Genomic DNA, 24,339 nt, shown 5'->3' on the forward strand with positions numbered 1-24,339 from the left:
AGTGAACAGTGGTTTGGAAGAAAAGTAATGCTGAGAGTGAAAGAGAAAACCAAGTTTTTTAGATGCAGAGGAAGCAATATTTGTAATGTGCTTGTGCCAAGAAAGATTATATGTCAGAGTAATCTCCAAAAGAGATATATTATCTTGTCTAGAAATCAGTGTCACCAAAGATAAGCATAGGAGCAAAAGAATCCTTTTTGGGCGATATAAGACAAGACTGAGTTTTAGAAGGATTGAAATCAACTAAGTTGCCTTTACCCCACTGGAGAATTACCTGGGGATCAGCATTTAAGGAATTGGTAGCAGAAATTTGAGAAGTTGAAGCTGATTGAGCAGGGCAAGGTTTCTTAAAACGGAAAGTGTAATGCAATGTGCTATCATTGGCAAAACTATGGATAGGATTTCCAGTCAATGGAAGAAGGTCATTAATATACAAGAGGAAAGGAGTTGGGGAAAGAACTGAACCTTGGGGAACACCAGCAGCATTAGTGGAGAAGTCAGAAGACAGAGAGCCATCTACCATCACCATCATGAGTGATCAGAGAGAAAACTGGATAACCAATTACAAAAAACAGTTGGCAAACTGTAAGATGGAAGCTTGTTTAGAAGACCATCATGCCAAACATGATCGAAAGCCTTTGAGACGTCAAGAACAAATGCTTGTGTTTCACCCAACTTTTCCATTGAATTTGTCCATAAGCCAGAATATCACCAGTGGATTGACACTGATGGAATCCATACTGACGATCGTTGATCAGATGGAAGGTTTCTAGGTAGTTTAATAGTTGTAGGTTAATTGATTTCTCCATTACTTTAGCAAGAGTAGAAGTAACAATGGGACAATAATTGGATGGGAGGGATTTGTCACTCTTTTTAGGAACTGGCTGGATATGAGCAAATTTCCAAGCAGAAGGAAAAACACTTTTGGAATAAGAAAGTGAAAAAAGGCGGCAAAGAACAGGAGTAAGTTCAGGAGCACAGGTTTTGAGAATAAGTGGAGAAATACCATCAGGACCTGGAGCTTTCTTAGCATCAAATCCTTCTGACATCCTTTTGATGGAAGACCACAGGAGGCATTGAATGGAACGTGTTGGGAATGGTGGGAGGTGTTTTCCAAGATCATTAATACATGAGTTGAAAGAAAAATAGGATGCTAGCAGGTCAGCTTTATCCTTGGCTGAAGTAACAACTGAACCATCTGGTTTTGACAGAGGTGGGAGCAGAGATAGGCAAAAGTTGCGGCTGATAGCTTTGGCAAGAGACCAGAATGCTCGGCTACCATTAGGGCAAGAAGCAAGTTTTCTACTCTTAGCCTGTTCAGAATCTAGTTTGGATGATTAATAACTGCTTTACAATTGTTGCGATCTTTGGTGTAGGCAGAAAATGAAACTGAAGAATTGGAAACAAGCCAATTACGATATGCAACATTCTTCTCTTGAACAGCCTTAGCACATTTATTGGAAAACCAAGGTTTAGATAAAGGAGGAGATTTTAAAGTGGAGTGTGGAATAAAGGATTACATTCCTACAAGAATAATTTCACTGACACGATCTGAGGAAACATTGGCATCAGAAGTTTTGAAACAGTAATCCGACCAAGGAAAAGAAGAAAAGAAATCTTGCAGGTCATCCCATTTTGCATTCTTGTAATGCCAAACAAACAATACGAGGTTGGGAATAGCCATGAGATAAAGGCTCCATTGGAGAAGAGACAATCACCAAGTTGTGATCTGAAATGGCTAAAGGACCACTCCGACACTTCGATAGTGCACTTAAAAGTGTTGTTTGTGAGAAAAAGATCAAGTGTGTTGGCTGTATGGTTAGGATGGTCCGGGATTCTTGTAGGTAAATGAACAATCTGTGCAAGGACATTAGTAATTGCAAAAGCCTCAGCATCTCGACCAGTTGGGTCGGTGTGACTAGAAAACAGAAGCCAACTGGAGTTGTGAACATTAAAATCACCAAGGAAAATTACCTCACTGTTAGGAAAGTTGGACTGGAGAAAGTCAAGTTGCAAAGAGAGGAAGTAAAAAAGCTTCAAGTGATTAGTGGAGTTGGGAGAAGGGTATTGACAACAGATGAATTTTACACAATGAGGTAGAGAGATTTTAAGCCAGAGAAGATCGAAAAGAGGAGATTCCAAATTAACAAGTCTCAGGGAATATCGGAATGGACATATACACAATTACCACCTTTGAGGTGAAAGGAATCATACAGCGAATAATTTGGGCAACTGAGATGAGTAGTAGTTGAATCAACCGATAACTGAAATTCTGCCAGAAAAAGTACATGGGGTTTGGCAGACTGCAAGTGGAAATGGACATCATTGAGATTAGAATTGATACCTTGTGAAATGAACTAGAAAGTGTTCGGGAGGTTTAGATCATTTTGCAGATAAGCTTACTCTATTAGTTTGACAATTCATGGTGTATTCAATAGTAAGAAAAAGTGGGGAGAGGAAATGCTGTGTGAAGTAATGAAATTTTTGGATATGGTGTACACATGGTAAGAATATACCCAAATCGTTGACATAATGTGGCCTTGACAAGTATTCATCACGTGTTTCATTCCCACATGTTCCGTTCTTGTGTGTTATGGAATCGGGAGTGGGTCATATGGAACCGTTCATCCCTTCTGAGGATAGTAGCCTCGAAGAGGGGGATGGATCTGCGTTCCTCTATCTCTATTAATGTTCACTGTGGAACAGGTCCGCAAACTCTTGAGCCACTTGCGGTCCCAGGGATGAACAGTTCCATATGACCCACTCCCGAGCCCATAACACAAGAGAGCGGAACACGTGGGAATGAAACACATGATGAGTACCGTGAACTGCTGGTATTTAAAGATGCACCGCAGAAAAGAAAATACTGTTGAAGAAGAAGGCAGGAGCCTTCGAAAGCTATGGTTTTATCGCTTTTAATGTAGTATATTTTAATGTATTTTATGGTTTTATTGTTCTTAACCCAGTATATTTTATATGTATATTTTATATATTTTAGTTATAAAGTTAAATATAATTTATTGTAAATTCAGACAAATATAATTTATTATAAATACATAGTTATCAGATTCCAGTTTTCGTTGTGTTTTATTTCTACCTAAGGTTGGTGGAAAACATTTAAAACTACAATATGAATATACCCAACCTCAGAGGCCTGTTTGAAGAATTGTAGTAAAATACATTTGGATTCTGTGAGAATATGCAGTTTTGCTGTTTCTAATGTTCATTATCTTCCTGCTCATTGTGGAATGATATGCTGCTGATTAGGTCTACACATTCTCCATTATCTTTGATTACAGAGATGGAAAATATCTTGGTGATAGAGGGCTAATCAAGAAAGCATTTTCCATTTATTGAGCACATAGAAAGAAAGTTGTGAATGATTCTTGTAGACTTTCTTTATTTTTGTCCAATGCTTACATTTGTTGACCTCCTATCAACACTTAAGTCACATGCACAGCGTGAACAAGTAGCTCATCTTCCATTCAATAGACTGTCATGTATTTAATATATTCATTTCTGATACTGAATTTGATTTGTCTTGTGCTTTGTGCAGAATTAAAAATTTAAGTTTAAATATTTTGCTATTAAGCTCAACACAGTACAATACAATCCAGAAAGTGCTGGAGAAAAACATATATCAAGAACATCCACTGTAAGAGCTACAGTGGATGACACCAGTGAGGCCATTCACCATCTACTGCCTAAAAGATCAAAATGCTATTAAGACAGCCAACTTTTCCAAATCAGCAGTGGTCATGCATTCCTGACAGGAAGGACATAACTTCTTGCCAAATGATATTTACATAATTTATTCATGGAATTTTAAAATATGCTTGCATTTGTAGAACCAGATTTAAAATTAATAAATGACATATATACCTTATTTTTGAATGATGGGTGTTGCATTAGGTGGACAGACACACCCAAACCCTTTCCTGAACTGCAACTAACCCCTAATCATTCACCATTATTCATCCTGATTCCTCTTATTGCTTAATCAGAAAACAAGCCATCTCTCTCCTCTTCCCTTCACTTCACTTGCTCCATTACTAACAACACTCACAACATACATACAAGTACCTGCTCTTTCCTCCCTCCCTCCCTAATACATAGATAATTCTCGCTCTACTTCTGTAGTGACAATGTTACCCCCCTCAAATGGCATTGGCAACTGCACCCATGATAGCTTAGTATAATGAGTAGAATTGTCCTCTCTAATTGATCTTAATGCTAATTTTTCTTATGGAAATGAACTGAAAATATAATCCTAACAAAAATGAACTTAATGAACTTTGATTAGATTTCTGTAATGGTGAAGAATAAAAATAAATAATAATAATAATAAATAAATAAATAAACAATGTTACCTGACTGTTATGGTTAATTTGTACATTTTTTATCCATATGCTGTTTTATGCTCAAAAATAATACTTACTGAAAAAGTGATGAATACAACCATTATTATACTTTGCATTTGTTTCTAGATATTCAAAATGTGCATAATTCAAAATAATGTGTAAATATATGGCTTAGTACATCGTTGTGTGTTTGAATACTTTATAACTAGCATTTAGGCAGGTCACTGGAACATGATCTGCTTGACAATGTGAACATTAGAGAAGAGAAAAGAAGAAAGTTGATTTGATTTGATTTTTGTGGCACAAAAACAGCAAGGTTATAGTGCGCCAGGAAAAAGAAGCAAGAAATAAATGTATTCAAGCTATGTGTATTTACTGAGAGTTTCAGGAATTCATATGGAGCCATTCACCTCTATTAAATAGGCTAATTTTCTAAATTCTAGTAAATGGGCGAGCTATTTTTCTCATTATTGTTGATAACAGGCAAGTCAGCACTTTAATTTAAAAGTGTTTTATTTGAACACTGTCAGCTGATGCTTGTGGAAATAAAGTTTCGCATTCCAGTGGAGACAGTGGATTAATAAGTATAGAATACTTAATAAAGTTGCCATTTCTGAAAAGATGAAAGCAGGTTGGAGCTTTTGTATTATTTGCAATGATTCATAAACACATACTGGAGCAAAGGCAGCACATTAAAGGATAAGAGTATTTGAAAGTGACCATTAGCAGGAACTATTCTAAAATTCTATTACTATTCATTATCAGAGAACAAATTTTTTTTTATGACTCTTTATGACTGTTTGCTTAATGCTACAATACTTCAAGAAATTAAACATATACTGTCTCCACTGGTTAGCAGTTTCATTTAAAGGTTATTAAGTTTTGTTCATGTGCACTGAAGCTGTTATTTTGAAAAATTACTAAGTCAGAAATTTAAACTGTAAAAAAATTCTTATGCTAAACTTCACTAAAATACATATATATTTTTTAAAAGCAAAATGCACCTGTCTTAAAATATTTTACCATTAGTAATGTTTCAATTACATTATTTAACAAGTTGTTCCTTTTGAAACAAGGTATTTCAACTCTGCATCTGCTGGGAACCCATACAGTTACCAGAACAGTTAAGCATTTATAATTTTAGATATACAGTACTTTAAATCATTAAAACTAAGATTTAATGGCAAAGTTATTACACAGAACATGTTTGTATAATCTAAAGCAGTGGTCACCAAAGTGGGCGATATCGACCCTCAGGGGTCGATAGAAAAATATAAGACGACATTGTCTTATATTTTTCGGGCAATATTTAATTCGGTTAACTTGGATTACTTCATCCTGAATGACAATGCAATTAAGAGTGAATCGTGGGAACAGTGACATGAATAGGGCCTGAAAGATGGAGCAAGGTCATGAAAATAGTTACGGTGGCCAATCAAGTAGGCTAAAATGACGTATTTAACAATAAACGGATGTCGGTGGTTCCCGGCTGGCCGGCGTGGCGGGAGCGAGATTGCAACATGTGTGCGGTTGCTTACTTACTTATACTTACACGTATTCGATCCCAGTCTTGTTTTTGCACTTCAACATACAAGTGAACGTTAAGGTTCTAAAAGTCATCAACATACATATTATAATTCAATCGTTATTCATTCACGAACTAAACTTCTCTATGCTGAAGAGTTGAGCAGGACTGGTAGTTTTGTACATCCTATAGAAATACCTGAGTAGGTATATTATTTAGACTTATTACTTTTACTTACGGACTTCAATTTTAATTATTTTGTTACAACCCCAGTAACCACAATAGCAGCTTCAGATTCTAAAAAGAAATGCAGACAATATTTGCTAGAATATTTGAAACTTGAGTTTATTGCTTCATTAACAAACGAAACGAGGCCTATGTGTCTTCTTTGTGACAAAACTTTTAGTAACGATGCAATGAAACCAGCAAAAATAAAAGATCATCTTCAAAGACTCCATCCCGATAAGAAAGATAAAGATCTTGACTTTTTTAAAGAACTGAAAGAGAGAAAGACACACATCGACCAATTATAAAATCATTTATGAAAGCACCTGCCGAAGCTGACAATAAACAAGGATTAACAGCCTCCTACAATATTTCTTTTAATATAGCAAAAAAAGGAAAACCATATACAATTGCAGAGGACATTGTTATACCTGCAATCAAAGAAGTAATTGAAACCATAATGAAAAAAGATTCTAGCCCTGTTTTAAAATGCTTACCATTGAGTGCGAATACCGTGAAAAGGCGTATTGGTGAAATGGCTGAAGATGTAGAAAAAACTGTAGTATGAGAACTCAAAAATAGTAAGTTCTCCATCCAACTTGACGAATCTACATTCGATAGTTCTTCTATTCTTATGGTGTACGTAAGAAATTATAGTAAAACCAAACATCAAATTATTGACGAATTTTTATTTGCAAAATTATCTTGAAAGTGATGGAACGGGGTTGACAATTTTTTAGCGATTGGAGGAATATTTAAATAAGTATGATATTCCATTTACTAATATAACAGCAGTAGCCACAGATGGCGCACCTGCAATGGTGGGCTGTTATCCAGGTTTCGCTGCCTTTCTGAAAGAAAAAGTTCAAAGTGTATGTACTATTCACTGTGTGTTGCACCGAAACCATTTGGTGGCAAAAATTCTCAATGACGAACTGCCCGATACTCTAAGAGTGTGTATTAAATCTATTAATCAAATTAGAGCTCATCCTCTTAAATCGAGATTTTTTGCCAAACTTTGTGAAAAAAATGAAGTATCAAACCAATTACTCTTGCATACTGAAGCAAGATGGTTGTCTAGAGGTGCAAGTCTACAAAGATTTGTTGAGTCGTTCGACTCAACCCTAGAGTTCTTACAGATGTTAATTTGTTTTGAGTGATGAACTGAAGAGAAATAAGAATCATATTTTCTACTTGGCGGACTTATTTAACGACGTACAGCCCCATCTACAGGTAAAGATGTCACGATTACTCAAGCTCGGACGATTCTTTTAGGCTTCCAAGCTAAATTAGCTTTATTTAAATAATCATTGTTATGAAAAGGTTTTCAGTACTTTTCGAATCTACGGCAATTGGAAGTAAAACATGAAGACTTATAAATATACACAAAACATCTTCAAAATTTGAGCGATGATTTTAAATTGCTCTTTGCAGATTTTGAAAATATGCACATTCCAGATTGGATTATCACGCCATTTTCTGCAGATATTGAAAATATTGAATGTAACTTACAAGACGAACTTATTGAATTGTATACTAAGTTAATAAAAGTCTTATTTTCATATATATAAGGAAGATTGTATTATTGTTATTTTATTATCTAAATTAAATTTTATATTTTATATATTATTTATCCCTCCTATCAAATATGTAATGTTAAGCCAATATAATAATATATACTATATTATACATACAATAAACACTAACTATAAAATAAACAATCTATTGTTATTGTTATTTTGGTTTTTAGGAGCATTAGCAACTAAGGCCATATTGCTCCGGGATATGTGGTGGTCATTCGCTGACCTTTCCGCATCCTCTGTATTTGGTGGTGATGGGCTCGAACCCCGGTCTAATCAAGAAGCGTGTGCTACGCACTGCTGCTCCTTCCCACCTGGCTACGGAGGCGCCATAAACAATCTAAAAACTCACATAAGCATCTTTTTTGCTTGTCCTATTATAACCCCTGGCTTGTAGACGTGTGTACGGCGCATGCGCTTTGTATGCAATAAAGAGTTTTATAATTAAGTAATAGTAAAATAGAGGGGTTCGATAAAAAGTGAAGAAACTCTTGAAGGGGTCGACGGTCAAAGAAGTTTGGCGACCCCTGATCTAAAGTATTCCTTGAGTGGCATGATGTGTAGGTAAATTGTGTTGTTTGAAGATAATAAAGTGCTCTAAACTTATGTTGGTATTATTATGTTTATTTCCGAATTGGAAATATATATGTAATGGGGGGGGGGTTCAAACGTTTAGTGCTTCTTCAAGGGCTGAAGAATTTTTATCTAACAGGTCTACAAAGAACGCTTAAATGTATGTGTGTGTGTGTCATCTCTCAGCGACTGGAGTGCAGCATATAGCATATTCAATGTTTTGCAAGTTGAACATCCATATAGAGACCGGCAGCTACTAGAATTTTGTGTTTTTATCAGTTAATAGTTTTCATTATTTTAATTTGTAAAATTCATTACAGGTTCATCATTATAGCTGCTAGAATTTATATATGTATCCTATTCCAGGCCTCACTGGGTTCTTTACTTAGCTAATCCTCTTGATGTTCTTGAAATGTACTCTGAAGTATAATTAATGAGGTTGGGTAAAACTTATGGAAATGTATATACTCTGCACAATCAGTGGAGTTGATGCAGTAATTTCTTAAAATTTTGTTGAGAGAGTTTCATTAATAATTCTAATCAGATTATGTTAATGATGCATTTCAGCTTTCTGGATGGAAACTATTTGTATTTTAATGATGATATAAAAAAGCAAAATGCCACCAACTTACTTGGGAACAGTCCTGAGGTACCTTTCATAACCAAGTGTATTTTTCCCATAATCAATCTGTTTTTGTCTCCTTATTAAGATAGCTGGATCAGTTTCACATAACTGGTTTTTCCTAATGTAGAATGAAAACCTGTTACTATAAGGATATGCTTTGGGGGAAACACACAAAATAAACTAAAAGAAAAAATATATATATATTTCAGAACTGAACCCAGTTTTCACCGATTCAGTGTCTTTTGGAGGCAAATGCATATAACCATGTGGTTTATATATGACTTTTTTTTTTTTTTTTTTTACTTTGCACAGTTTCGAAAAATCAAGTTTACATTACACTGGTATACATATTTTCTGACTGGAGACTATGAGCACAGTTCTATTTCCTACCTGACAGAATTATCAAAACCATTATCATTACATCTGCCATAGTTCATCTAATTGACACATTGAATCTATCGCAAATTATATTTTTTAGTAATGAGAAAGGTATGGCAAAAAAGAACTAATCGCATACTTGGAATCAAAAATATCATGAAAGAGCTACATCTTTCTAGGAAAAGTGATTATGCCACTGTTACATTTAAAACTGATATTCATAAAATACTTTATACTACAGATAAAGAGGGAGGCTGTTTTCAGTACACTGTTTCAAAATTTCACGAGATAAGTGGTTTAACAGATCACAAATTGGAAAGCAACTGTCATATGATAATTGCATAACTTCTAAGTCTTTGAAAGAAGTGGAGGCTTAGTTAGCATTTAAGAGTGTTGTGAAGATGTTCTAGGCATTTAAAGTACCAATTTCAAAAAAAAAAAACCCCTAGTTTGCTCATTTTCTTCATATTCATCATAAATACTTTCATACAACCTTGTCTCTGTCCAGTGAATGAAGTGGAAGATGAAAGGCTTCAATCAAGATATTAATCATGTAGCAGCAGTGGTGTGTGTGTGTGTGGGGTGGAGAGAACTATGCCAATGACTAAATAAAATATCAATTCATTACCATTTGTTCTTAATACTCTGTACTGAAAACTGTCTACTAAAAGTTTGAAATATATTATGAAGGAGTTTACTGACATGAGTTAGTGCAATTTGCATCGTTTTTATATGTGTAGGTATAAAATGATCATCTACCCAGGTAGATGAATTGGCATAATTTCAATTATATCTCCTTCACAGTCTAGGCAAACTATCCTTTAGTCTAAATCAGTGCATACCATCAGGCATCTCTCATATTGTGGAGTTATACTTCATAACTGGGTTGTCATTATTGCAACACCAGAGTACCTGCCCACCCACTGAAGAGAGGCCAAAAAGCCTTGAAACGATGCCACTCTGGGTGGTGGCGGTGATATTCACCGAGAATAAGTAACAAGTCTTCTCCATTGGTGAAGACTTATTTATTCAAGGTAGTGCAATACCATGGCAATTTGTTGTGAAGGTATTCACAATGATATAAATGATACCAATTCATCTACTTGGGTAGATGATTATTTAATACCTATATATAAAAACGATGTAAATTGCACTAACCCCTATTTATTTCTTTTTTGTAGTTTGTTGCAGCCTCCAGGGTTTCCCCTATACACCGCTGTAGCTTCTGAAGGCACTAGGCAAAGGCCGGCAACTGTGTGTGTGTGTGTTTTGTTATGTTGGGTGTTGAGTGCCGGCGCCTGGCATTTTGCAGCCAGGGGGCATGGAACACCTGGTCCCCTGACTCCCCCATCCCAAGCCACGTGGAGGCAGCCAGGTTCCACAACCAGGTAGAGACTCTTATTGAGATTTCAAGAGAACTTGAAATTTCAAAGATTGAATGAATGGAGAAAAGGAAATAGAAGGAGAAGTGTGGGAAAGAGGACAGACAGTGGGGGAAGAAGGAGACATCCCCTGAAAAAAAAAAAAAAAAAAAAGCAGCAACAATAAGCAACAATCCTGTCACCACAACCTATACACTACATCATAATTTGGGCACGATCACCACTCTGGAAATCACCCAAAAATTTATCTTATGTATACAGTAATCATGAAAAAAAAAAAAAAAAAAACACACCACTCATATTGCCTTATAACTAAAAGACAAACCAATCACTGGCACAACAAAAGAGGCCAGACCAGAGCAAATCCAAATAAACATCCTTCCAACCAGATATGAAGAATAACTATATACAATAAAATTACACTTTTGCATTTGGATGTGGAACCATAATGTAACCTTGGTCTATATCCATCTTAAGACCAGGTGATTGTGAAGATTATGACAAAAGCCTCTACATGCAAATGGAATGGGCAAGTAAGCGTCAATGCCTTATTATGGGTGATTTCAATCTGCCTCTAATTGATTGGAGTAAATGGGAAGGAAACTCGACATGGGGAACAAAATTTTTAAATCAACTAGATGACTGTTATTTGTATCAACATGTCAGGGAAAGTACTAGAGAAAAGAATATCCTAGACCTCATCATCACACATGAATCAGATGACATAACAGGGCTGACAGTAGAGGAACCAGTAGCAGGAAGTGATCACGGAGTTCTACGGTGGATGATGACGAGAGAGGAAGCAGAAGTAAAAGGCAAAGGAATGGGTTTTAATTTCAGAAAAGGAAATTACGATGCCTTAAGGTACTACATGGCCTCTATTAACTGGGTAGATATCGCGCAGAGAATGAATACAATTGAACTGTGGTACGCTTTTAAAACATTAATCACAGATGCCTTGAATGCGTATATACCATTAAAAAAATACTCCACGAGAAGGGTTCCAAGTTGGATGAATAGTGAAGTTGCCACATTACTTGAGCAGAAAAAGGTGGCATGGAAAAGTTACAGAGCAATAAAAAGTACTGAAGCCTATAACAGCTACAAGGTGATGTGTAATAGAGCCACAGAAAAGGTTCGACAGGCAAAGGCAGTTTATGAGAAATCACTAGCAAACAGAGCAAAGAGGGGGGATAAAGAATTCTTCACATATATAAATGCCAAGAAGAGCAGGACAAACCAGATCGGACCTTTATGTAAGGGAAAGGGGATAGTAATAAATACACCAGCTGCCGTTGCAGATGAACTCAACAGTTATTTTGCATCGATATTTACAAATGAAAAGCCTTTTGTGGCAATGGGAAATTGTGGGAGCGAAGTTAAAAAATATGTAATTAATGATATTGAAATTTCGCAAGATTATTTAATGAAAAAACTTTCGAGCCTACAGACCAGTAAGGCTCCTGGAGTTGATGGAATATACCCTATAATCTTAAGAGAGGCGGCAAGCGAGTGCATTGAACCATTGAGGCTAATTATGCGAGCATCATTAGACTCTGGGGAGATTCCCTTGGATTGGAAAAGTGCAAATGTATCTCCCATACATAAGGGTGGCTCTAAAAGTGAAGTTGGAAATTATCGACCTGTCAGTCTGACTTCAGTAGTAGGGAAAATCATGGAGGCAATGATCAAGGGTGGAATTCAGGATCATTTGGATCGAATTGAAATTCTCAAGGATACTCAGCATGGTTTCGTAAAGGGAAAATCATGTTTAACAAATCTGGTTCGCTATTTCGAAAGGGTCACTCACGAGCTGGATTTAGGGAATAATTTCGACATTGTTTATTTAGATTTCAGCAAAGCTTTTGACTCAGTCCCACATGAGCGGTTGCTTTATAAGCTGGAACAGGTTGGAATCACTGGGAAAATCCTTAGATGGATAGAAGGATGGCTTCAGGGCAGGAGGCAGAGGGTTGTGATAAATGGCTATTCCTCAGATTGGGTTGATGTAAGAAGTGGGGTTCCCCAAGGATCAGTATTAGGACCACTGTTGTTTTTAATTTTCATAAACGACATTGATGAAGGGATAGAGGGCGTGATGTCTAAATTTGCAGATGATGTTAAAATTGGTAGAGTAGTTAATGATCACTGTCAAGCTGAGCTTCTTCAGAGAGACCTAGATAGACTTCAGGAATGGTCAGAAAAATGGCAGCTGTGCTTTAATCCAACAAAGTGTAAGGTATTACACCTGGGAAACAGTAATCCCAAAATAACTTATTCACTTGGTGGAGTTCAACTAAAGCCAGTACTGGAGGAAAGGGACTTGGGTGTTACGATACGGTCAGACATGAAATTCTCTGAGCATTGTAAACAGGTTGCAAGGAAGGCCCATGGTGTCCTATCAATGATCTATCGAACTTTTGCAAGTAGAGATAGGGACGTGATAATCCCATTATATAAGGCTTATGTTAGACCACACTTGGAATACTGTGTTCAAGTATGGAGACCGCACCTGAAGAAAGACATCGAGCTTCTTGAAAGGGTGCAAAGAAGGGTAACTCGCCTGGTGAGATCGGCAAAAGGGCGTCCTTATGAAGAAAGACTTCGAATATGTGGGTTGCAGAGTTTGGAAACTAGACACCTTAGAGGAGATTTGATTGAGGTGTTTAAGGCTCTGAGAGGCATCAGTAAAATGAATGAGGACAAAATTTTCAAGATTACAAATGATGCTAGAACTAGGGGACATAAATTCAAGTTACGGGGGGAAATGTTTAGATTGGATTGCAGGAAGTTCTATTTTAGCCAGCGAGTTATAAATTACTGGAATAAGTTGCCTTCATGGGTGGTAGAGGCCGACAGTTTGGGGAAATTCAAAGGTCATCTGGATAGTACTTTCGGGTAAGGGAAGCACATAGGATGATAGGTTTAATTTCCTTTTTATTTATTTTTTATTTTACTAATTATTATTATTTATTTATTTATTTATTTTTTTTTTTTTTGTTTTTTTTTGTTTTTATCATTGTTTTGTTCGGATTTATATTTTTTTTTATTATTTTTTATTTTTATTTTTATTTTTTTTTTTTTTTTGGCTGGTGCAGCATAAGCCATAGGCTTTCTTGCACCATGCGGCCGTTACTAATACTAATTAACACAGACCACCACCACAATACCAACACAATTCCCTTACCATTGAACTCCTTCACACAACATACAAATTATACTTATACATCAAAGTTAAATAGCACATCTGAATTAGAGAGCTTAGCCAAAAATACTTATTTTGTATGGCTAAATACCAATTATTTAAAATTTATGATCATTTACTTCTTAACTTCAATTGAAGAATAATTATACACAAAATTACACTTTTGCATTTAAATGTAAAACCATCATGTAACCTTGGTCTAGATCGAATGTCTACCGCCAACTTAACACAGATCACTACAATACCGACAGCACAATTCCCTTACCATTAAACTCCTTGACACAACAGCAACATACACATAATACTTACACATCAAAGTTAAACAGCTCATCTCAATTAGGGGGCTTAGCCAAAAATTCTTCTTTTGTATGGCTAAATACTAATTAATTAAAATTTGCACTCCTTTACATCTTAGCTTCAATTAAAGAATAACTATATACAAATCACACTTTTGCATTTGGATGTAGAACCATTATGTAACTTTGGTCTATATCCAACATCTACTGCCAACTTAATACAAACCCACCACAATACCAACCCAATTTATTTACCATTAAACTCCTTGACAAAACAGCATCATAACTGTACTAACTTCATTTGCAAATTACCATACAAAATTACCTCTTCACTTACATGGTAACTTCCCATAGGCAACCCAACAGCTGTGTTATTATATAGTCAGTCTTTCAAGAACTTCAAGTAACCACAAATTATATGTGTGAAATTAAGACAATCATTTCAATATTTCCCAGTCCTAATCAGTTCTATCAGTTGACCTATATCAGGACAACCCAAATATGTTCACTCATACTTTGTCTTCAAACCAAATCAAAACCATTAACAAACTATCAGTTCGTTATGTCTATCTTTAATCCTAAGTAAAATAACCTAATTCCAGCCTGTTCAACAAGGAACAGAGCTTCATAAGATCAGTTAGAAAAAAGAAAACTCATACCCATTCCAGAACAAGGTGAAACCAAAACCACACTAAATTAATAAACTCTAGTGATTTCTACCCAAAAGTCTTTTAATCTGCAAAACTAGAAGACCATATAACTTTCTTTTGTCTCCACCAAACAAGGTAATTCATCCTCCAGGTAAACATCAGTCAGGACTTGTAATTCCTGTCTTAGATCTACGTACAAGTTACAATTAAAAATTAAGTGTTCTATTGTTTCTGGGACACCGCACATACAAAGTGGCGAGGCAGCCAACCCCAAAGCAAACAGCTTGGAGTTCAGATTGCCATACCCTGAAAGTAGAAATGATAAATTTAGGCCTGGAGCAAAAGGTGTCCTGGACAAAACCAGGACACCTTTTGCTTAGGAAACCTTGACACATTTGGAAAAAATTTGAATGTAACTCTACCTAAATCAGCAGCTGTCCATGAAGACGGTCAACTATTTATAAGTTCTCTCCTAATTCTTTCATTATCTTCCTTGACAGGCATATCCAAATCTGTAGCATACTCTCCTAACCTTGCAGGAATAGCCTTCCTATGAAAAAACTGTAAATAATGATAAATGACCTCATACTGAATAGGAAGCCTTCCATTCAGTACCTGTAGAACTACCATAGAAACAGTTCTGCAGTTCCTAGTTATGACCGGAATAAAAAAGCGTTCAGCCTGAGTAAGAAATTTTCTAACTGAGTTATTATTTATCTGGAAGCCTCAAGCACCAGCAGCATAGCAAATATTGGGTAAGAAGACACATTTGTAATACAACTTTAAAGCGACAGGTTTTATACCCCATACATTCTTTGAGATTCTCATGATCTTTCCAGTCAGTACTTTCATTTCTTGAACAAGATACCAAGCATGATTCTTATAACTCACTTATAATTCCTGACCAATTTAATGGTTTGGTTAATCAATTTTAAGGTAGGAGGCCTATTTAAATTTCCCTTAAGAAGCGTCTGCTTTGTTTTATCAATTGAAATTTTTAACTTTGGAACAACACACCAGTTGTCCAAATCCTGTAGAACATTGTTTGCATGTTCTAATTGAGGCCGTGACTCTCCAAAAATTAAAACCGCCAAGTCGTCAGCATATGCTACCTTGATAACATTTTCATGTTCTGTCACGAGCAACCCATCAAGGACCATGGTCCGGCAATATGGCTCAAGGACTGATCCCCGAGGGCAGCCCCTTGTGTCATTCCTTTTAACAGAGCAAGTACTAGAGTAAACCAAGAGAGCTCTATCCTCGAAATAACTAGAGATTAAACGATAAATGGGCACAGAGACCCCGGTACCTCGCCAGGACACTTTGCCACCATATGGTCAAAAGCCCCTTTGAAGTCCACAAAGAGGCTGAGGACATATTCAGAAGTTGCATACAGTACAGAATCAATGACTAGCCGAATGGCATCAACGGTTGATCTTCCTTTGCAGAACCCAAATTGATTAGCTGCTTGTAAGTTTTTGTCAGTATAATAATTCCTGAATCTATAAACTATTAGTTTCTCCAAAACTTCCCCCCCCCCAAAAAAAACTAACCCCTATGTCAGTATATACATATATTTTGTTAGAGGGGCAAATTTTTATTTAAAGTCAATTACAGATTTAGAATCAGCACTTAATTATATAAGCTGGAAAAAAAAACAAAAAAAAAAAAACATACTACAGGCATACCTCGGTTAACGTTACCTCTGATAACGAAGCCTCGATATAACGAAGTCCGCAATTTCAAGCCCCATTTAACATAAAAAAATATTCCATTTTTGTTTAATCACCTGAAATCTAAACAAACTGAAGAAATTACGGAAACCTTTGGGGCTTCTCGTGGTTGGTTCGAGAAATTTAAAAAACGGGCCAGGATTCATAGTGTAAAATTAACAGGAGAAGCTGCAAGTGCAGATGTTGAAGCTGCAAATAAGTTTCCAGAAAAACTAAAGGAAATAATTGAACGTGAAAATTTTCCACCAAATTTGGTGTTCAATGTTGACGAAAGCGGTTTGTTCTGGAAACGGCTACCAACAAAAAGCTTCATTTCTATTGAAGAAAAATCAGCTGCTTGGTTCAAAACAGCCAAAGACCGTTTAACGTTACTCTTTGGATCAAATGCCTCTGGCGATTATAAATTAAAATTGTTATTAGTTTACCATTCAGAAAATCCGAGGGCGTTAAAAGGTAACATAAAAATGAATTTACCTGTAATATGGAAAGCAAATAGAAAAGCGTGGGTTACCAAGGAGTTATTTACTGATTGGTTTGTTAACCACTTTTGTCCTGGAGTAAAACAGTATTGTCAAAAAAACAAATTTGAAGAAAAAGCTCTTTTGTTGTTAGACAATGCTCCGGGACATCCTACTGATCTTAACACGTTGGACACATGCATTCCTGTCAAAGTTGTGTTTCTTCCAGCAAACACAACTTCCCTGATTCAACCATTGGATCAGGGAGTAATAGCATCATTTAAAGCTTATTATCTGCGTCGAACTTTAAGCAATTTAACTGAACTAGAGGATAAAGAGGAAATGACAGTTAAAACTTTTTGGAAAAACTACACCATTAAAAACGCAATAGAAAGCATTGATAGTTCTTGGAAAGAAGTCACTAAGAAATGCTTAAATGGAGTTTGGCGCAAAATATGGCCAGAAGTTGTACTAGAAGAAGAAAATAACATCCAAGAATTAGAAATGAAGTTATCCAGATGGTTCAATCAAATAGGTTTCAAAAATGTCGATGAAGAGGATGTTAGAAATTTATTGAATGCAGAAGATGATGGTTTTTCAGTGGAAGATTTAGAAAGCCTTGTTAGCAACGAAGACAAAGATAGTGAAGGCGAAGTTAAAGAAGTACCTGCCGAAAAAGTGTTAACAACCAAAGATTTAAAAAGGTGCTTAAATGATATTGAAAACGTTTTAAATTTTTTTAGTGAAAATGATCCTGACTTAGGAAGAAGTGTTATAGTTAAGCGATCAGTGTTAAATGCAATAACTCCGTATAGGCAATTGTTAAATGAAAGGGGAAAAAAGCATAAACAATCAACTTTAACCTCATATTTTAAAATGTGATTTCACTTTGTATGTAAGTTGACTGTTTATTTAATAAAACTTTTCTTTGTTCGAAAAAAAGCTTTTCATTTTCTTTACGTAGGAACGTATCCCTATTCTGGCCATAGTATTTTTACCTCTGAAAACGAAGTTTCGCTTAACGAAGTAATTTCGTGGAACGCATCCTATTCGTTAATCGAGGTATGCCTGTAGTGTTATTATGTTATTACTTTAACAATTACATCTACTCCAAGCGGCTCAGTAGAAGTGTGTGCTACGCACTGCTGCTCCTGCCTAGGTGGGCAGGAGCAGCAGTGCGTAGCACACACTTATCGACTAGACCCGGGTTCGAGCTCGTGACCACCAAATACGGAGGATGCGGAAAGGTTAGGGAATGACCACCGCATATCCCCAGAGCAATATGGCCTTAGTTGCTAATGCTCCTAAAAAAAACCAAATAACAATAACATCTACTCCATAATTTTTTACTGCTGACACAAAATGAATGAATGAAATCTTAAACATAATTCTGTTATAAGTATAGCAAGATTTAGGGATAAGAGCTAAGCATACAAACCGTGATTTAATGATCACAGAAACCATTATTTTTTTTTAATTTCCATTCACAATTCTCACAATTTTTCATATGCCTGTTACTATTATCTCAAATCCAATTTTCCACATGTGTCTGAACAGATATAAACTAAACACAGTTGAAATATGAGTTCCAATAATGCCATATTTGGGAAAAGGATTATATAACTACCTATAAATTAAGAATTTTGTTGCTACAAAGAAACAGTTCTCTATGTGGAAAATAATAAAAAATTTAATGTAAAATCTGAATAAATTTAAAGTAACTACAATTTTTAATTAACAAAAAAAAAAAAAAAAACATTTTGGTTGATATTAGCAGACATTCCTCCAGTAATTTTTAATAATAAACTTAGAGAACAAAAGCATACATCTGAGCAAAGAGAGGCATTCTTTATTCATAAGCAATGCATGTTATCTGTTTTGTGAGAAAGACAATATTTGTTCAAGAACTATTTGTATATTAGTATAAAGTTTGTTCATGTTGCCAAAATTATTAATTTTTTTATTGCACTATGAAATAATAATAATAATAAAGTAGGTTCTTGCAAAGTGAAAATTAAAGGCCATTGTGCTATCAACCATGCTGCTATCTAGCATGTATAAATAAAATAGTGCACTGCAATTCAATCATGGAATTTATAGGTGATCCAAATAAGGAATCACTTATAAACACTTATAACTGCCTAGTCTATGGAATAATGCAGTTCATGGACCAGGAAGTTAAGTGTTTATAAGTGATTCATTTTCCTAAAACTCAGGCATAATATGCCAAAGTTTTAGAAAAATAACTTGGCCAATGAAAACAATATGGAAGCTTTCTGGAGATAACTTAACATTTTTGACTGTTGAAATTACTGGAAAAGCTTAAAAGGCAGTTTATATTCAATCTATGAACAGCTTCTAAAAGTTATATCCCGATATTGTTCATGTTATAGAAGAATTCATGGTCAGTGGTATTCAGATGCAAATTTACATCACAATATTATAGAAAGTGCAGGATTCCATGAAGTTATTGAAGTGATACCAGAGAATTGCTTGAATCAAATGCAATGCCATCAACCAGTTCAAGGATTAGACTTAAATGAATATCAGATGAACTGATGACTTGTGGCAGAGAAAAAAAATGCTTGGGATGCATATAAAGTATCAGGTGATACAGAAGCCTATGGTAGATATAACTTAGTCTGCAATCACATCACAAAGGGGGCTAGGCAAGCTAAGGCAGATTACGAGAAGCTTCTGGCAAAGAAGTCTTTGCTGCTTTCCTTTTTATTCTTTGCCAAATTACAAGAAGCCTCTGGCAAAGAATAAAAAAAAAAAAAAAAAAAAAAAAAAGAAGCAAAGACTTCTTTGCTTATATTAACAGTAGAAGGAGTTGAATCACATTGGTACAGCTGATGTAGATGGTCTAGCTGTTAATGATCCTGCTCAAGTTGCTGGCCAATTGGATAGGTATTTTGCTCCTATTCACACAGAAAGAATTCTTAAGTGAATGGGATGCCAGAAGTTTATCAAATGTTAACAGGGAGCTAAATGATTTTGTAATAAGTGAGAAGCAAGCAGAAGAGAAATTGTTGAAGTGAAGGCACCTGGGATGGATGGGATCTATCCATTTATATTAAGGGAGGCAATGAAGGAAGTAAGCAAACCCTTAGCCATAATTATGAGAGCATACATGGATTCAGGGGAGGTCCCTCAGGACTGGAGCTGTGTGAACGTGTCCATAATTTACAAAGGGGGAATCAAAGGGTGGGATGAGTAATTACAGACCCGTTAGCTTATCTTCTGTTTATGGGAAAATAATGGAGTCACTGATTAAAGAAGTAATGCAGGACCACCTAGACAGGAATGCGATTATACTGTAGCAACAGGATGGATTTGTTAAGAAACAATCTTGACTGACCAACCTGATTGGATATGGTGATACAGTAATAAAGGAACTGAATGCAAAAAATAATTTTGATATCATATACAGGTAACCCTCATATAACACAGTAGTTTGGTTCCTACAAATTCTCGTGTAATGCGAAACAGTGTTATACGGGACTAAGAACCAGCACAAAAAGGGAAGTTACATTCCAAATGCTAACAAAAATACACCACTTTTTTTTATAACAATTGGAAACTTAATTTTTATAATAGCAGTAACTTAAATAGTAATAAATAAATGAACGTCATACCTTACAAACTGTGATACATATATGTCAGATAATGTATGTTTATTTAATTTTCTTCCTCTTCATCACTGCTAAGCACAATCAAACGAGAACATTTTCTCTGTTGCAGAATATCTTCACCTTCTGAACTTTCTTCTGCAGCATCTAGATTTCGTGTACCTTCTGCTCTCTTAAAAAAATCAGTAATCTGGGTTTGTTTGATTTTGCTTGATAGATCTTTGTAAATTTCTTGGTATGGAGCTAAACATTTTTGAAGCTCCCTTTTGGACTTTGTGCTCCTTTCAGTAGAAGGATCTGCATTCAAAAAAATAAGATTCTAATTTCTTGGCTAAGTTTATGCCCTCTTCTATGCTTTTTAGTGTAAAATTTGGAACTTCAGAATTTTCAACTGTGCTATCCTCTGAAATGATTTGGTTTACCTCTGATGTTATTTCCACCAAATCCGCTTTGCCAGCCTCTTTTTCTACCAATAATTTGTGAACATCTTCAGCAGTCCATCAAAACCTTCAACTCCTACCGACTTAGCAAGTTCTACTATCGCACCGATTCCATTTTCTGCCAGTTTGACCATATTTCCTGAATGAACTGGCCATACATTTTTCCAACAGGCATTTAATGGTGACAGTTTTACTTCTTTGAGGGATAAAGCTATGATTCCAATACAGTCCACAACTGAAAAATTTTTCCATGCCTCCATCACTTCAATAGATTTGGAATCAATTTTTTTTCCAAAATCCATTGTAACGATTTTCTGATGTAATGAGTTTTAAAGATAGATATAATGCCTTGATTTAAAGGCTGAATTCAGGAAGTTGTATTAGGTGGTAGGAACATTACTTCAACATTTGGATGACTTAAACCTTTTGGATGGCCTGGCACGTTATCCAATAGTAATAAAGCTTTGAAATCTAGTTTTTTGCACTTTAAATACTTTTCCACAGCTGGCACAAGACAATTTAGAAACCAGTCTTTAAATAAACTGATAGTTACCCAAGCTTTTTTATTTGTTTTCCAATATGCCAGTAATGCATTTAGAGGATCTATAAACCACCATAGGTTTTATCATGTAATCTCCTGATGTGTTACTGCACATAAGTAACATTACACAATCCTTTGATGCCTTAAAACCTGACAGAGTTTTCTCTTTTCTTGAAATAAACGTTCTGTTGGGCATTTTTTTTCCACCAAAGACCTGTCTCATCAGTATTGAAAACTTTATGTGGTGTGTGTATCTGTGCTCTTCAATAATTTTTGGAAATTCCTCTGCATTCTTCTTGGCAGCTTCATTATCAGCAGATGCACTTTCCCCTTGAATTCTTATGTTATGTAATGAGAAGCAGTTTTTAAATTGCTCAAACCATCCTTTATTGGCAACAAACTCTGGGTTAATAGAAGATTCTTCATTTTCTTTTAAATGCTAATAAATTTTTAGTGCCTTTTGTTTAATTACATTTCCATCTAATGGGATCCGTTTTTTACTGCTACCACCAATCCAAATACTGAATGTTTTTTCCATTTTCTCAATTATTGGTGCTCGGGGGTGAGCTGTCATGTTTGCAGAAATGAAAGATCCTACAGCAACAGCAGTTCTAATTTTCTGTTCATTTTTCTTTATGGCCTGCATTGTTGCTTCAATTAAATTTAAACTTTTTTGCAACGTATGATACCTTCCCCCCTTTTTTAAGATGATCCAAAATTTGTACCTTTGGTTCTAAAGAAATAAAGTTTCTTTTGAGTGGTGCTTTTTTGCTTTCCTTAGACATAATTTAGGGCTGGAATTCAATTCATAACAAAGAAATTATTCCAATACAGTTCTTAAGAACAATGTTTAGTAATACACACCTGGAAAAATTTATAAATGATCAAATAAAAACCAAAGTAACCCTACAAAAACCTTAAAAGTCCCAAACTGCACGCTTCGAAGCCACAATTTTTTATGGTCTTAAACAAGCACAAGTTAACTGCATAGAATATAACCCAGGGACCTCCTAACAAAATACAGTGGACTCCCATTAAGATTAGTTCACTGTAATCAAATCACTTTATGTAAATACTGTTTTAAACTGCATTTCTAATAAGCAAAAATAGGAGGAATATTATCTACAGGTGCAATATAAAGCACTTTATTACCTTACCAATTAACAAATGATATGTGAAAATCAGAAGAATATTTTTCAGTTAGCAAAATAAAAATAAATTTAAGCTTACGTACATAGCTTAATTAATATGTATTGTAATATGTACATATTAACTAATTGATATTTCTGTTCACTGACTTTTTTTGTTTTGTTTTAAAATTTAAAACAGTAAAAATGATAAGCAATTAATAAATAACAAAGAACACGGCACGCACGAGTTGCAACAAACACAATATGCACAAGTGAGATACGGAGTAATGAGTTTCTGAAAATTTATTTATGTTTTTTATATGATTGAATATTTCATGGAAGGGGAAACACATTTCACCATAATAGCGTGAAAACCCACAGAATTCTAGATATCGGAACCATTGTAAATGCAATAAAATCGAGTTTACCACCTGTTTGATTGATTGCACTAAGAAAAGCCCAATAAACCAGAAAGTGCAATTTTTTTTATTGTTTTATGGTAATGACCCCCAGAAATGTGCTTTAGAAAAATATCACAAAGGCAATAACGACTAGCAAGTCAACAGGGGGGATCCACAAAAAGGAATGGAAACATTTAAAAATTACACTGAACATAACTTTGGCATAATATAATACTGTGTATCTATGATACACAGTATCTTCCTCATAAACTTTATGTAACAATTCATAACAATTGCTTTCAGTTGATGTTTTCTCTAGTTTTGTTAAAAGTTTGAGGTTGATTTGTTGTTTGGTTCTTTTGTCTGTCATTTTCCTGGCAAACTGCAAAAACACAAGGTAATGAAAAGCTGTCTCACTACAAACCCAATGAGCATGTTGGAATGTGACTTGGTAGACAATTAGGAAAAGGTTCAAGGTCAACCTGATCTGCCTTCGTTTTACAGGTGGCATTCGGTGTTGTAGAGGCTGTGTGTACATTTTGATTGTTTAATAGCCACAGATATTTTGTTCGGAAACTAAAATTTTCATTGACATGATATAAAAATAAAAACTTATGGTAAATTGAAAAATAGCAAAATCATATTGGTCATATTTTATTCAATATTAATTGTTAATGATAAATTATGTGACCACTGAACAGATTTCAAATAACTCTTTGAAAAGCAGACTTACTTATTTTCTAGTCCTTTTTTCTCCTTTATACTCCTTACACTGTGTCTCTTAGATGGTTTGCTATGCAAAGAAATATATTTCAGTTTTATATATTAAAAAGTTGAGTTATAGCTATGGTCATAGTAAAAAAAAAAAGGCATTGACAACAGTTTTTGGAAAAAACAAACAGTGTATGAACAGCGCTTAATTACATTTTTATGATGATGATGTTGTTGCTACTATTATTTATACAGCACATTAGTATCTAAGGCTACATTGTGATGTGTGTATTTTGCCTATCGAAATGTGTTCCAGGACTGATTTGCATATTTTGTGGGTTGAAAAACTAGAAACACTTCACCATGTTTGGCTTTAAAATGGTTTATTTCACTGGGAATAACAATTAACATTTGAATTTTAAATTTAGAGATACCATACATCCCAAGTCCCTCTTTGTGGATCTTCCTCAGTAGAATCAAAATCAATTAAAAC

General features: G+C 35.1%; 1 protein-coding gene across 1 annotated transcript in view; it reads right to left on the reverse strand.

Moving 5' to 3' along the window:
• The window catches only part of LOC150078367 (uncharacterized), a 103,644-nt gene that overhangs the window by 20,389 nt on the left and 58,916 nt on the right, over positions 1-24,339 (reverse strand). The window contains exons 3-4 of the mRNA XM_090384545.1: positions 23,869-23,928; positions 8,897-9,007 (exon numbers count right to left, since the gene is read on the reverse strand). Coding sequence (XP_090240671.1) covers positions 8,897-9,007; positions 23,869-23,928 — 171 coding nt within the window. The remainder of the gene's footprint in view (positions 1-8,896; positions 9,008-23,868; positions 23,929-24,339) is intronic.

Source organism: Mastigoproctus giganteus, chromosome 11 (assembly GCF_048544385.1).
Source record: "Mastigoproctus giganteus isolate SK-2022 chromosome 11, ASM4854438v1, whole genome shotgun sequence".
Taxonomy (NCBI): domain Eukaryota; kingdom Metazoa; phylum Arthropoda; class Arachnida; order Uropygi; family Thelyphonidae; genus Mastigoproctus; species Mastigoproctus giganteus.